At 42.5% G+C, this 14,103-nt stretch overlaps 1 protein-coding gene across 1 annotated transcript; it reads left to right on the top strand.

The window, feature by feature from the left end:
• The first annotated feature begins 992 nt into the window (after positions 1–992).
• Positions 993–13,308, top strand: LOC134449810 (zinc finger protein 585A-like). Its single transcript, XM_063199921.1, has 7 exons — positions 993–1,286; positions 1,504–1,680; positions 3,409–3,470; positions 4,301–4,379; positions 6,487–6,657; positions 6,925–7,303; positions 10,425–13,308. The coding sequence occupies exons 1-7, from the start codon at positions 1,284–1,286 to the stop codon at positions 12,950–12,952; spliced, it is 3,399 nt and encodes a 1,132-aa protein (XP_063055991.1). The 5' UTR covers positions 993–1,283; the 3' UTR covers positions 12,953–13,308.
• The last annotated feature ends 795 nt before the right edge of the window (positions 13,309–14,103 follow it).

The raw sequence follows: 14,103 nt of genomic DNA, 5'->3' as shown, positions 1-14,103 counted from the left end.
AACCATGCAGCACTGCTGCCCTCGTGCGGTTTGGTGATGACATAGGTTTATTGGGGGAGGAGTTGCAGTATTTTACGCATGGCCAATGAGAATCATTGTTATGTTCTGAGTACAATTATTATAGTGTAAAATCACATTGCGCAGGACTCATTTTTGCGTTAAAAAAACACTGCATGTGGGTGCAGTGTGCTGCATGTGGGTGAAGTGTTTTCTATTTCACATTCACACCAATATGAAGGAAGTAGAACAATATTGGCCCTTTGCAGAGCACAATACTGCAATAAGATGTTGAGAAACTGATGGAAACATGAGAACATGACAACTGACAGCCTTCTGCATCGCTTTTTTGATATGGCCTTCCTTGAAAACTCAATGGCTGAACAAAATCGATAGCCTACCCCTCTCTCCCCATGAAATGGTGTCTGATTTGGGCAGAATTCCACTTTACTTGAAAGATGGCAGGAGTGTAGATAGTTCTGCTCCAAGTAGTCTAGACGTTGTAACTTTGCGCAAGACAAGCTATCCAAACTAGAACTCACTTTACGCACAGTCATTCATTCTTCTCTCTGGCTCTGTCTCGCACTAATGTAGGCTCTCTGCGCACCATCAACAACGCGCAGGAATTCACAGGCACGTGAAGAGCATAGCAGGAGGAGCGCTTATGGACTTTTCCCTGTTTCAATTATTGTTTTATAGCCTGGGGTCCAGTGGACTAGAACAATACCAGGTGTAACAAAAACATGCAAACCTACAAGGTTTTTTTTTTTTTTTTTTTTTTAAAAGCAAGACGTCTCCGCCCGTGAACGTTTGACGGCCGCGACCCCCAGGATGGGAGGAACTCAGACTGCTCTCCGGTAGTCCTCTAGAATTTTGAACCCGCAGCTACTCTGGACTTTACGGTCCCATTCACTTCAATTAATTTTTTCGAAGCCAGAACAGGTTAGTGCCCAATATTGATACTATTAAATGAACTATGCACAACTGCTGCCCCCGTGCGTTTTGGGGACGGTAGTACACACAATTCGGAGCGCGCACGAGGATTTTAGTTGTGGACTTCCTCCTCCGCCCCTCTGCAGAGCTGCAAACATTCGTCTTCGTGTGGGGAACTTTATGAAAGCAAGCAACAGTATTGTGACTGACTGAATATTTTGTTTTTTCTCAAAGACTTGTGCATACCGTATGCGTGTGCATAGCAGAGAGTGGTAAACAAACGTGATGTGCGATACGCTGCTAAGAGCAGTTGGCAGTGTGATGTCGTGAGGTTGGTCGGAAGTTAACCAAGCATGGTATGTTTCTTTCACAATCACAATGACTTTCATTGCATAGTGAAAAAATACAATATGTATATATTCTGGTGAAGTTAACAAGTCTCTCAAGGTCTAAGCTTAATTGTGTCCGTAATCAACCTGTCACACAGCCGTGAACTAGTAGACTTCAGTGCTAGGCTACTCGTAGTAGCAGTAATCGTTTGTTTTCAACCCTCACGTGGTAATTTGCTTGCAGGACCTGGAATACAATTCGCAGATCTTCACGTTAGATTTGCAGGAGGAGGAAGTGCATTTGCAGCTTTCATCGGACGATGAAGTAGAGCTAGAGTTGTGCCAGACCCTGAGATTACAGGTAGAAGATCTCCAGAAGAGACTTGAGGAGAAGGACAACAAACTCATTCAGGCGAACGAGGTGGGGCATGTTTTGTGTATCTTTGGAATTCACTGTTGAACATGCCATATTTGACTTTCAAATATCAGATGTCAGCCCTTTTTGTCATGCCGTTTTCTAAAACAACTTACTTGAAATGGGCACATGTCATGCAACTCGTGCTCAATTGAGATGGGATAGGACATAGCACAGTATGATAATGAAAAGTGAAACAGAAAAGGTGCATCGAGGCGGATCCATTTTGGGGCCCTAGGCAAAATATAAATATGGGGCCCTCAAAACTAATTAGAAAGAAAATTCTGTGTTTTGAAACTATTTAAATATTTTGTCTCATATATAATCTTCGAATACTATGTATGTGACAAGGGCTACTTTTTTGTGTGTTCACTATGAATGGTGAGACAGTTATTGGGGCCCTATGGAGGACAGATTTGGTCGTGGCCCCAGGCAATTGCCTAGGTTTGCCTAATGGAAAATCCGCCTCTGGGTGCATCTTGTCAGCAGGCTGGCCTTCAGCAGCCACTTGGGGCACTCAAGCGGGGTTGCCAGATGTAAAAAAAAAAAAAAAAAAAAGTGAAAGTGAAAGCCAGATTGGGAAACTCCAACTCCCATTGTCATGGGGCACCTAAGTCACGCCCTTCTACTTCCGAGTCGTGGGGCTGAAGCTCTCAAAATTTTGAATGGGAGTTAATGGAGCGAGTCAAGCTAAATCCTCATCCCGTTTGGCATGTGCTCCGGATTTCACATATGATGGTGGTCCTGCCGCACTGCTACCTTGAGGCGCCAATGGTTGCCCTTTGCACGGGTGAGGCATAAATGCAATTTTGTTGTGTGCAGCCCAGCCTGCTGAGGCATCAGAGGAATTCCTTGAAAACGCTTGCATTTCAAAAAGTGTTTTCAAGGTTGTGAAAATGTTTGGGGGTTTTTTTGTGAAGTACTTGAAATTTGTGTCAAACTCAATAAAACAAATAGCAGAAATAAATTAATAAGGTGACATACAAAATCAGAGGGAGTGAAATGTCTGGTGGGATTATCCATTCGACATCCTAAAATTGATTAGAATGCAGGAAATTTCATCTTAGAAAACGCTCTGTTTCCTGTGTGCAACTGGCTGTATGGTCTGGGGGAGACCTATGCTGTGTGACTGCGATGCTGTAACCGGTAGTCTAGCCCAATGTTTCCCAACCTTTTTTGTCTTGTGTACCCCCAAGCCTTTTCATTGTGCCATGAGTACCCCCCAATTCAAGTTCTATATCACTTTCTCCATCCCAATGTAACTAAGCTCCATATATTTGTTAAAATTGATTTTTTCCGCGTACCCCTAGTGGTACACGTACCCCTGGTTGGGAAACACTGGTCTAGCCCTCAATTGAATATTACAGTATTATTACATTGCACGTAGCTGACACTGTTGTTACACTGCACTGAGCTGGCTCTTTTATGTTATTATTACATTATACATTACAGTTTTTTTAATCCAAAGCATTATTTAAAGGGTATTGGTTACAGTCCCTGGAGCAGTAAGGCCTTAGATGACTTGCTCAAAGGCGCCTCAGCCATGGTGGGCAGTAGGGAGTATGAGGGTGGGATTCGCACCTGCAACCCTCTGGTTTAAAGCCCAGCTCTTTAACCATTGTGGCATGGCTGCCCAATACCTGAATAACCTCCCTGAAGCCAGGTTTTTCATTGGCATTTAGTTATTCTGAGCAGCAGTCCTGACTTCCTGTCCCATCTCTTTGCCCCCAACAGGTGATCAGAGCACTGAGGGATGAGGTGCAGAAACTGCAGCAACGGCTGGAGGAACACAGACGGTCAGTACACACAGACCTCTTCACCTCCACCTCTCTCTCTCACATACACTCTCACTCTCACTCACACACACACACACACACACACACACACACACACACACACACACACACACACACACACACACACACACACACACACACACACACACACACACAGGTCCTTCCTTCACCATCCATAATCAGACCCATGGGTGTCCCTCCATGTTCACTCAAGTGCTGAATAGGAATTACAGTCAAATTAACCACTAATTATTATTATTGCTATATTGTTGTTCAAAAATTAATAACTTGAGTCACACTGTGTATGGGCCAACAAGTAGTCTCGTTGAACATCTTTGTTTAGCCTGATATGAGTTTGTTTATGTACATGTGATCTATATAATAACACATTAAATGTATGTAACTCATTTTAAATTTCAGCAAGAAAGTTGCAATCACATGAAATCACATGTCTGTTAGTGTTCATGGTAGCTGTGTGTGCTTTTTGTTTGTATGCATGGAATCTATAACATAATGTCAAAGTGCTACAGTCCCATTTTTGGAAATGAGCTTATTTTACACCTCCCCATGAGTTAAATATCAGGGTTTTACCGTTCTCCTATACTTTGCTGGTCTCATAGGACTCAATGTTAACTGCTAGCTTGGAGATAAAATTTACACAGCCATACCCAGAGAATGGTTGAAAGTACAGGAGAATGGTAAAACCCTATTATTTAACTCAAGAGGAGGTGTAAAATAAGCTAATTTCCATCACTTATCACTTTAAATGTTAAGTTTGTCAGTGCATCCTGACATTCCACCTGCTGTTGTTATTGTGACTCCCTCCACAGGAAGGACAGAGATGACGACGCCATTGGACAGAGAGACCAGCAGTGCCAGTGTGGAAGAGGAAATGACATCACTGCATTGGTAGGCTGCCTGTCAGTCAGAGGGTGGATTCCAGTATACGGACTACAGTCCTCCCTTGCTCACTTGCCACCTCGTGAGGACGTCACCCACAACAGCATTGTATTTCAACTTCTCGCTATTTTCCTGGGTGGATGGAGTAGTAACCCAGTGCCCTACCTTTAGACCACGGCAGAGCCAACAGCGGGGAAACTTAATTGTTTCAGCGAAACGCGAGGCCACAAGCACAGACCGAGGAGAGAGTCCGCGTATTGGAATCCACTCATTTACATGTAAGGGTTAACATTCGGCGAGAAGGTCGCTACCGTGGAATAGCAGCACAACAGAGAGAATCTTTAGACCCCGACTCGCCGAACGTTAACCCGCTTATTATATGGATATACTTAAATGATTCACACATGGCGGGGACATTTCTTTATTAAATGTTAAGTTTATTATAATTTTTCATGTCAAAAGATTGTTGCTGCGCAAAACAAAACAGTGCCGTTGTGGAACACCGCTAGGCAACAGGTAGCCTAGACAACAGGTGTTGTCTATCACAGCAGCTGATTAGAGTGACAAAAGACCGGACCCCCTGCGGAGTGATATGAAACATTCGCTTTAGCAGTGAAAAGTCTTGTTGCCATTGACAGCGGTCTGATATAGACCAACCCGTCCGTTATCTCAAATATCAGACGTGAGAACGTTGGGGAGCCCCATTGAAATGAATGGAGCATTCGACCGATGACGTCACACCATATAATAATCAGTAATAATGTATCGTTCAAAACTAGGGTTCCCACTGATCATGGAATTCCTGAGCCTTCATGAAATTTTCAGAAGCTTTTCCAGTTGTGGAAAATCATGGAATTTTATATTTTTGCATGTGCAGGCAAGGGATTTTGAGAGTATATAAATCAAAACATACAATCTGATCTTTGTTTTCTTATTGTTTTGTTTTTTTGTTCACATTTTAGGGTAGGACACTATACATTCAGCCTTGAATATATCAGTCAGTGTTTGTCACAAAAAGATGCCTGTGGTATTGTTTGAAAACTCTTTTCTGGCTCTACATATTACACAATCAGCTTGGAATACAACAACTCTTAGAATATGAATTATGATAAATTGAAAAATTAAAAATTGAATATCTAAAAAAACTATATTTTAAAATGGCCAGTTCCTTGTCCAAACGTAGCCGGCAATGTCATTAGCAACACCTCAAATGCTGGTGTTCGGTTCTTTATTCATTTCAGAGAGAATTTGACTCACAAATATGGCATCATACAGACCACTTACTAATAATATGGTAATACCATGGTAGCATCACATGACAAAACAAAAACAAAACAAAAATGGTCAGTTTCCATGGTCCCAGGTTTCAGAAACTAAGCACATTGTAGAAATCAAACAGTGTTTGATATTTGCGACTGGAAATAGAACGTCGGGCATTGTCTCGGTGGCTGCGAGCAGCGACAAGATTGACAGTTGCGATTCTCTTCTAGTGTGCGGTGCACCCCGACGCCAAAATCGGACACACAATCGCTAGTCGTGTAGTTTGAGCCTGGCTTTATATGCAAGCTGTAGAGTGTTCGAGTAAAATTCTAGAAGAACTGTGGGAAAATCCTTACTCCTCAAAGGATTAAAATGTGCAACATTCTAGAATGTTGAAGATATTCAAGAAGTTTCTCATTTAAGGCAAATACGTATGCCATGTTAATGCAGATTTCAAGAGACTCCAAGTACAAGTGATTTGACTAACTTATTTACACTAATATTTTGCGGGGTCTTTTAAGCCTTTATTATTCTTTTTTGAGATAGGAAAATGGAGAAGAGACAGGAAGGGAGTTGGGAGAGAGAGGTGGGGAATGATCAACAAATGACCCGGGCCGGAATCTAACCCGCTTCGCCGGCATAACAGTCCAGTGTCCAGCCGTTGGAGTCAGGGCTGAGCCGACTGACTTATTTATTACTGTGGTTCCCAAATTGGGGGTCCTGGAGAGGAATTCTTCTTTCAAAATGTTTTGCCCCTTGAGAAAATATTAAGTCTACAAGGGGATGCTAGCAGAAAAAAAGTTATGGAATCACTGGTTTTATTCTGCAACATTTTGTTGTTTGTAATTTATCAAAGGTACGTGAGGAGCCATGCATGGGGAACGGAACAGCAATGTCAGACTGTCATGCCAGTGAGCCAGAGCCCGGTTCCTCAGATACAGAAGTGTCACATGAGGACCAGGATATAATGACATCACAGAGTCCTCCACCGTGTCCTCTGAAAATCAACACTGCTCTTTGTACTGAGGTATAGCTTGATTTTATTTACATTTGGGGACATTTTCACGCTGCAATCCTCTTGATTATAGCTTGAAAATTAGACCGTGGGCCAGAAATCCTATCTGGTAACTTCGTTTTTACTCGTATGAACCCCTGGTAGCCCTTTTTATCAATATTTTAGCTGATGTCTGCACTCTTGGTATTAAAAACAGATTTTAACTTGAATCATCTTGTTTATAGCTTTAACATCGTTTGTAAAAGACATCACTCATCAATTCCAGTTGCTTTTTTTTAGGGTGTTGAGATCTCTCCAAACATCTTATCCTGTACCTTGGAAGACGATGCTGCAGGTGTACTTGTGTCGCCTGGTGATGGTACACTGACATCACCACAGGAACTAACATCACCACAGGAACTGACATCACCTCAGGAACCGGAGGATGAACCAGCATATGTTCCACTGGCTCCTGGTGACGATGCTGATCTGACATCACCACGGCAACTGAAACTACCTATGCTGTCAGTGAAGCTAGAAGACTGCCGTGAAATGCTGGGGCCTGACGGAGTGTTTAAGATTAAAACCGAAGAGGACATCAGCGATGAGGGTGACGACGATGATGAAGATTACCTATGCTATCAGGATGATGAGGACGACAGTGATTATGATCCAAAAGGTAAGTGTTGTTGCTTTTAACAGAATTAAGGTCAATTTATACTTTGCAGAGCCTGTGCAACTGTCTGTGCGCGACCACGCCCCCCGCGCAGAGGCTCTGCAACCATCGTCGCGCGCCTCAAGAAAATCCTGACTACACGTCAGACGGTTGCGAAGGTCGCAGAGAAAAGGTGCTGTGATTGGTCGTCTCGCTACTTCCGTGTTCTCGTGGCAGCACAGTTCTCCGGTAGAGAGCCGGAAATGGGGAAATTATTTTTGTTGTAAGCAACTTACTGGACTGCTTTTTGAAGTTCATTTGAAAGACGTTTACATCAGGGTCACATACCAGCAAATTGGCTTGGTGAATTAATTTATTAATTCCTATGGAAGCAATCTTTAAATCTTTGTGATGTAAGCTTAATCAGAGGCACTCCAGGTTACAATTTTTTTAAAACTTTTTATATGGCTACAACAATGCCTGCACATTTTGGCCCTTATGGCCTTATTCAGGGCGTATCGATAGATAGCCATATAAAAAGTTTTTAAAAATCATAACCTAGAGTGCCTTGGATTTTCTCTACCTGGAAAAAGTTTGAGAGCCCCTACACCGATAAGCACAAAGGAAAAAAGGGGAAGACCCAGAAGCAGTCCGATTTCCTGTTTGTTTTTGATACTTGATGACTTAAATCGACTGCCTGGATCAAGGATGACTGGATAGTGTCCTACCATCTTAATTAAACCTAGCACATTTCTCTCTTAATATTAAGTTAGTGCCAGATTTATGCAAATTCAGTTCTGGGGTTTTATTAAAATATGTGTCGTCGGGCCCCAAAGTTTCTGATTTCATGTGAAATTACCCTGGCGTCTCAGCAAGATTGCTTACAGAGTTAATAGACTGTTGACCAAACTCTCCCATTTAACTAAACACCATGTTTCTTCCGTTACCTTAACAACACGGGAGTTTAGTGCATGCAGTGTCCATCGTTCAAGCGCTGCATTTTTGACCGTTGTTAGAGCGGCATCCGCACACTTTCAGTGCGCTAAATTTATCAACATTTTCAATGTGAGCATTGAAACATGGTACGTAAATTGCACAAGTGTGCCATATGAGACACAGAAACAGATTCAACTTGCTTTAATCAATTCATGGGGTGCATTCCAATATGCGACCTTGCGTCCTCCACTTGTGCTTGTGGCCTCGCCCCGCCTCCTGGACCATCCTCCGTGGAGAAAACAAATAAGTTTCTCCGCTGTCAGCCTAGCCAAAACTATTTTGGGGGGACTATTCTTCATTCACCATCCAGTTTGCAAATGAGTAAATGGCTTTACAATTGAGCTTTTGTGAGATATTGAAATATAATGCTGTTGTCAGTGATGTCGTCATGACCTATTACTTCCTGGTACGAGGCCACAAGCACAAGTGGAGGACGCAAGGTCGCATATTGGAAAGCACACACAGTCATGTGTCCCTGTTCCTGTCCATGGTCAGTCCATTAGTCTGACAGCCCATTAGTCCAAACATCGGGGTCTGAATGTCTTTGAGTTTCGAAAGACACATGTGAACACTGCTATTTTTTTTAACATGGCATTTCTCCACTTTCTATGAAATACTATGAAATTGAATTACTTTTCCCAATTGTTTTGCTTTTAAATAGAATGTGCAGTGCAGTGCAGTACAGTGTCCCTAAAGCAATTTTGGTCATTAAAGGGACACTCCACCCATTTGCATGAGGCTTTCAATTGCTAGACACCCAGTCATACTTTTGAATGGTCGTGCAACAATCTCTCAATTCCCCCTGAGACAGGAGAAATCTGTATTTTAACACTTCCTCCTACAATGATGTAAAAATCGTCATTTTGCGCCATTGTATGATAAAGTGTAAGAGAGACAGACCTATCACAGATCAGTGTGCCAGAGCTTTTGATATCACTAGCATTGAGGCTCCAGTAAGCCACTTGCAGAGCTGCCTGGCTGTGGCCTGTGGAACTTGAGCATTGCAATGCATTATGGGGATTGTTGTCACCAATCCACAAGCGCTAAAAAGTTGTTTCCTTTCCTCGGTCAAGAAGGCACCAAATTAGACATTTATGCTACTATTCAACTACATTCTATTTTCAATACATATTAATGTCTCCACCGGTGGAATGCCCCTTTAAAGTGCAATTTATTTGAAGAATTTTGACATTTACTCATCTATGTGAAGACACTGCTATTTTTTATGAGCACACCTGTACTTTGTTTCCCATTGGCAATTACCCAAATTTCCCATTGGCAATTACCCAAGTTGCCAAGTGACTAGCAACTAAGTTTCTTAAAATTATGGTCAGACTTAGCTCCAGTTGTGGCTGTTGATAAGGTCTGCCAAAGATTCCAATGCACACTGCTGGTGAAGTTAAAAGGCCTTTAATTAAACGGGCTGACGCGTTTCGACTACTGTCTTCTCCAGAGCCCCAACTGGAGCTAAGTCTGACCATAATTTTAAGCAACTTTATTTCCTTGAGCCAAAGAGCACCTGCTAAAGAGAAAGAAGTGAAGCAGCACCCCTCCATGATCAACTTTCCCCAGTGAACAGTTGATTTTTTTTAGCATATGACTAGCAACTAAACTTTTGAAAAACATAACCCCCATTTGGGAAGTCTGTGGAGGGAACAACATGTCTTGAAGCTTTGAAAGGAAATCTTGTTGCTCTTTTGACAATGAAGACCTTATTGAATGAGAATCTTCACAGACACTAGTAGTTGCATAATTTGGGGTTAATTGAACTTAATTTAAATTTAAATAGAACAAAAAGAGAAAAAGAATGCTTCACTGGATCATGTATCCAATTTGTAAAAAAGGGTGCTCATCACAAAAAACTTGGGCGTTCAAACTGCCATGAAAAGATAAAAACACTATTTGAGGTTCTCCTTACTAAAGTAAAAATGCCTTAATTAAACTATGGCGACATGCCTACGTGTTTCAAATGTATCGAATTTGTAGCCATTGTTTAATAAAGCCTTTTTAGCTCTAGCAAGAAGTGTCTCAAATAGTGTTTCTAAATTAACTTTAAAAGCTAATTAACTGATCAGTAATATTATATTCCATATTCATTTTGTAATTTGCTTCAGAAAAAATAAATTATCTCATTTGTTTTTCTGTTCAGGTGAAAGATTTGGCTTCTGCCATCAGAACAAAGAAACTCATTCCACACCTGAAGAGGGCTCTGATGAGCCTGAGGGAGGACAGAGGAGACAGAGAGAGTCGAAGATCAAGGCAAAAGCTGCTTGGGTCAAAGCTTACAAGTGTGCAGAACGTGGCAAGACATTCTCATTTACAAGCCGGCTGTCTGTTCACCAAAAAGGGCGTGCCAGAAAAAAGCCCATTACCACTGCGTCTCCGTTTGACAACACATCCACTGAGTCACCTGTAAGGTCTAAATCAAATTACCAGGATCCCCATGAATGTGATGTATGTGGGAAAATACTTTCAGGCAAGTCCTCTCTCATCGTTCACAAAAGAACACACACAGGAGAGAGACCGTATCCATGCTCTGTGTGTGGAAGAGCATTCTTGACTAAAAGTCATTTATGGAGGCACAAAAGAGTTGTTCATTCACAGCAAAGGCAATCCACTGGCCACACAGCAAAGGCAAGCCACACAGGAGAAGGGTCTAAATTGAAATACTTTGGTCTCTATGAATGTGATGTATGTGGGAAATTGGTTACACGCAAGAGCAGTTTAGTCCTTCACAAAAGAACACACGCAGGAGAGAAACCGCATTCCTGTACTCAGTGTGGGAAAGCCTATTTGCATGCGAGTACTTTAAGGAGGCATAAAAAAGTTGCTCATTCACAGCAAAAGCATTCCACTGGCCTCACAGGAGAAGGGTCACAAGTGAACTCAAGGAATCCTGTAAGGTCGACATCAAAGTACTATGATTCCTGTGAATGTGATGTATGTGGGAAAATACTTTCAAACAAGAACTGTCTACGTCTTCACAAAAGAACACACACAGGAGAGAGACCCCATCCCTGCACTCTGTGTGGAAAAATGTTCAGGACTATAGGTAATTTACGGCGTCACCAACACGTTGTTCATTCACAGCCAAGATACTTTGATCCCCATAAATGTGACGTGTGTGGGAAAATGCTTGCAAACAAGAGAGGTCTTGTCCATCACATAAGAACACACACGGGAGAGAGACCGTATTCCTGCTCTGTGTGTGTAAAAACATTTAGGTTTTCAAGTAATTTCTGTGGCCACATGAAAAAATATCATTCGCAGCAAAGGCAATCCACTGACTCTCCCAACGCTGGAAGCCGTCAGGAGGTGAACAGAACTTTACAAAGTATTCTCACCCAGCATTCCACTACTGCTCCACCAGAAAATACACCTGACTCACCCAAAGCTACAGGCCATCAAGAGCGTGACCAAACCTCAATGCAATCAAGTAGTCTCAAACAGCACCAGACCGCTCACCCACTACATAAACGTAGAAGGCCTAGAAAAAGAACAAAAGGGAGAAAAAATGAGCTGTTTGAATGTGATGTGTGTGAGAAAATGCTTTCAAGCCAGGAATGTCTAAATGTTCACAGAAGTCTGCACACAGGTGAGAAGCCATATGCTTGCGCTCGGTGTGACCAAACGTTCCGCCAGAGCGGTTCTTTACACAATCACGAAAGTGAGTGTGGAAGAACATATGCTTGCACCCAGTGTGACAAAACTTTCAGATATCGAAGTTCCTTATGCAAACACAAAAGGAAGTGTGGGAAGACATTAGGATCTTCAAACAGTTTACAAGTTCAACAGAAAGTTCACAGAAAAGGAACTAAACAGAAAAGAAAATACTTGGTGAATGAATGTGATGTGTGTGGGAAAATACTTGCAGACAGGGTATCTCTTGCTGATCATTTAAGATTACACACAGGAGAGAGGCCATATGCTTGTACTCAGTGTGACGAAACTTTCAGCCGTAGAGCTTATTTATACCGTCACAAAGGGACGTGTGGACAGACATTAGGATCTGCAAGCAGTTTGCAAGTTCTCCAGAAAGTTCATGACCCGCAAATTCAAACCGCTGAGTCACCAAACACAGGAAGCCATCAGACAGAGGAGAATAATCGTGCAAATGTAACGCCTGAGCCCCGCAACGACAATTTCACAGCCCCCACAGGAGAACAGCCTCACGCTTCCACCAAGTGTGATTTAAATGTACGAGTTCACCAGGAAGTTCAAAATGACCTGCAAAACCAACCCACTGAGTCGCCAAACACTGGAAGCCACCAGGCAAAGAAGGGTGATTGTGCAAATGCAACGTCTGAGCCCCGCAATGACAATCACACCGTCCAAACGGGTGGGCTTCATGACTGCGGTCAATGTGGAAGGACATTCAGCTCCTCGAGCAGTTTACGAATTCATCAGAAAATGCATCACACGCGAGGAAAGCCTTGTTCTGCCTCACCACATGATCTTGCATCCACTGGTGATGGAGTCACGTCCACTCACCCAGCCAACACCGCAAGTCATCAGGTGGAGGAGGATGATAGCACTGACACAAAACCTGAGCCCCGCAATGTGAACCAAACTGCTCACCCAGGAGAACGGCCTCATGCCTCCACCAGGTGTGACAATTTAGATGTACAAGTTCACCAGAAGGTTCATGACGCACAGGAATGTTCATCCACTGACTAACCCAACACCGAAAGCGGTCAAGAGGTGGACCAAACCTGAATACAGAGGGACATTCACTTGTGAACTTTAATCTCCTGAACTCCTGCAGTTGGTCTATACATCTGTCCGATGAGTGCAAGAAAATGTTTTCATTACTGTATATTTAGCAGCTTGTTCATTCAAGGTATGTTTGCAGGTATAGCCTGTCTTTACTGAAAGCTTTGAAGATACTACACAGTTTAGATTGTAGGTTATTGTCATGTTATTGAAAGGTTTATGTAATTGTTGAAAAGTTGTTGTTCTCCTTAGCTCTGAGCTGAAATGATCAGTAAAGTTATAAATGTAAGCAATAATAAATGGCTGTAAAGTCAAATATATTGCATGTTGTAGTTTTGTTTCTTAATGTATTCATATTGAATATTGAATGGTAATAGGAAAGTGTCATTGGTGACCTTTAACCTCAAGGTCACCAGAGGTCATATCCAATTTAACTCCATGTCAGAATATCCAGCTTTCATCATGAAGTGCACAAATGTCAAGTTAATCTGCTGTACTAAGGCTCTACCACACTCTAGCTAGCTTCAAAAAGCATCTCTTGTCAAATTGTGTGTGTGTGTGTGTGTCCGTCCGTCCGTCCGTCCGTCTCAGACCCTCCACGCACCACCATTTCCATCGGACACATCTCTACTGCTGGGACACAGACACACACACACACACACACACACACAGGCTCCAAGACTCACACTCCCAACTTCCTAAACATAACTCATTTTTGGTCCGGGTCTGAACCATGACTGGGAAATAACACTTTTCGTTGGCCCTACATGAAATGATGGATCTTCTCCATGTCTGCCATTTTGCATTTCCAGAAACGGACATTTTTAGCCGAAAACCTCACCGACACGTGCTTTGGTCATACTAGTAAACATAAGTTTATTATTTAGTAAATATTCATGAAAACCTCAAATTTGACAATAGGCAGCACAGTTTCAATGAGCAGCATACCGGTAGTTCAATACAGTAGCTACTTTGGCCACAGGAAGGTGTTGTAGAAAATTGCTTGCCATGTAGGCTTATGCCATGTTTGTCCTTATCTGTGCATTGAGTCGGCCCTACCATGGTGCAAGCCGTTGGGCACTCAACTGCTGTGCGGCTGACCCGGCTTCGGGGTC

The sequence above is a fragment of the Engraulis encrasicolus genome, chromosome 1 (assembly GCF_034702125.1).
Source record: "Engraulis encrasicolus isolate BLACKSEA-1 chromosome 1, IST_EnEncr_1.0, whole genome shotgun sequence".
Classification (NCBI taxonomy): Eukaryota; Metazoa; Chordata; class Actinopteri; order Clupeiformes; family Engraulidae; genus Engraulis; species Engraulis encrasicolus.
The sequence above is the reverse complement of the archived record's forward strand: the minus strand, read 5'-3'. Positions and strand labels throughout refer to the sequence as shown.

Bases quoted from the DNA above. Each gene is read 5' to 3' on its own strand.
- LOC134449810 (XM_063199921.1), top strand. The intron at 1,681-3,408 runs GTGGGGCATGTT...TGCCCCCAACAG, and splicing joins AACTCATTCAGGCGAACGAG to GTGATCAGAGCACTGAGGGA. The intron at 7,304-10,424 runs GTAAGTGTTGTT...TTTTCTGTTCAG, and splicing joins CAGTGATTATGATCCAAAAG to GTGAAAGATTTGGCTTCTGC.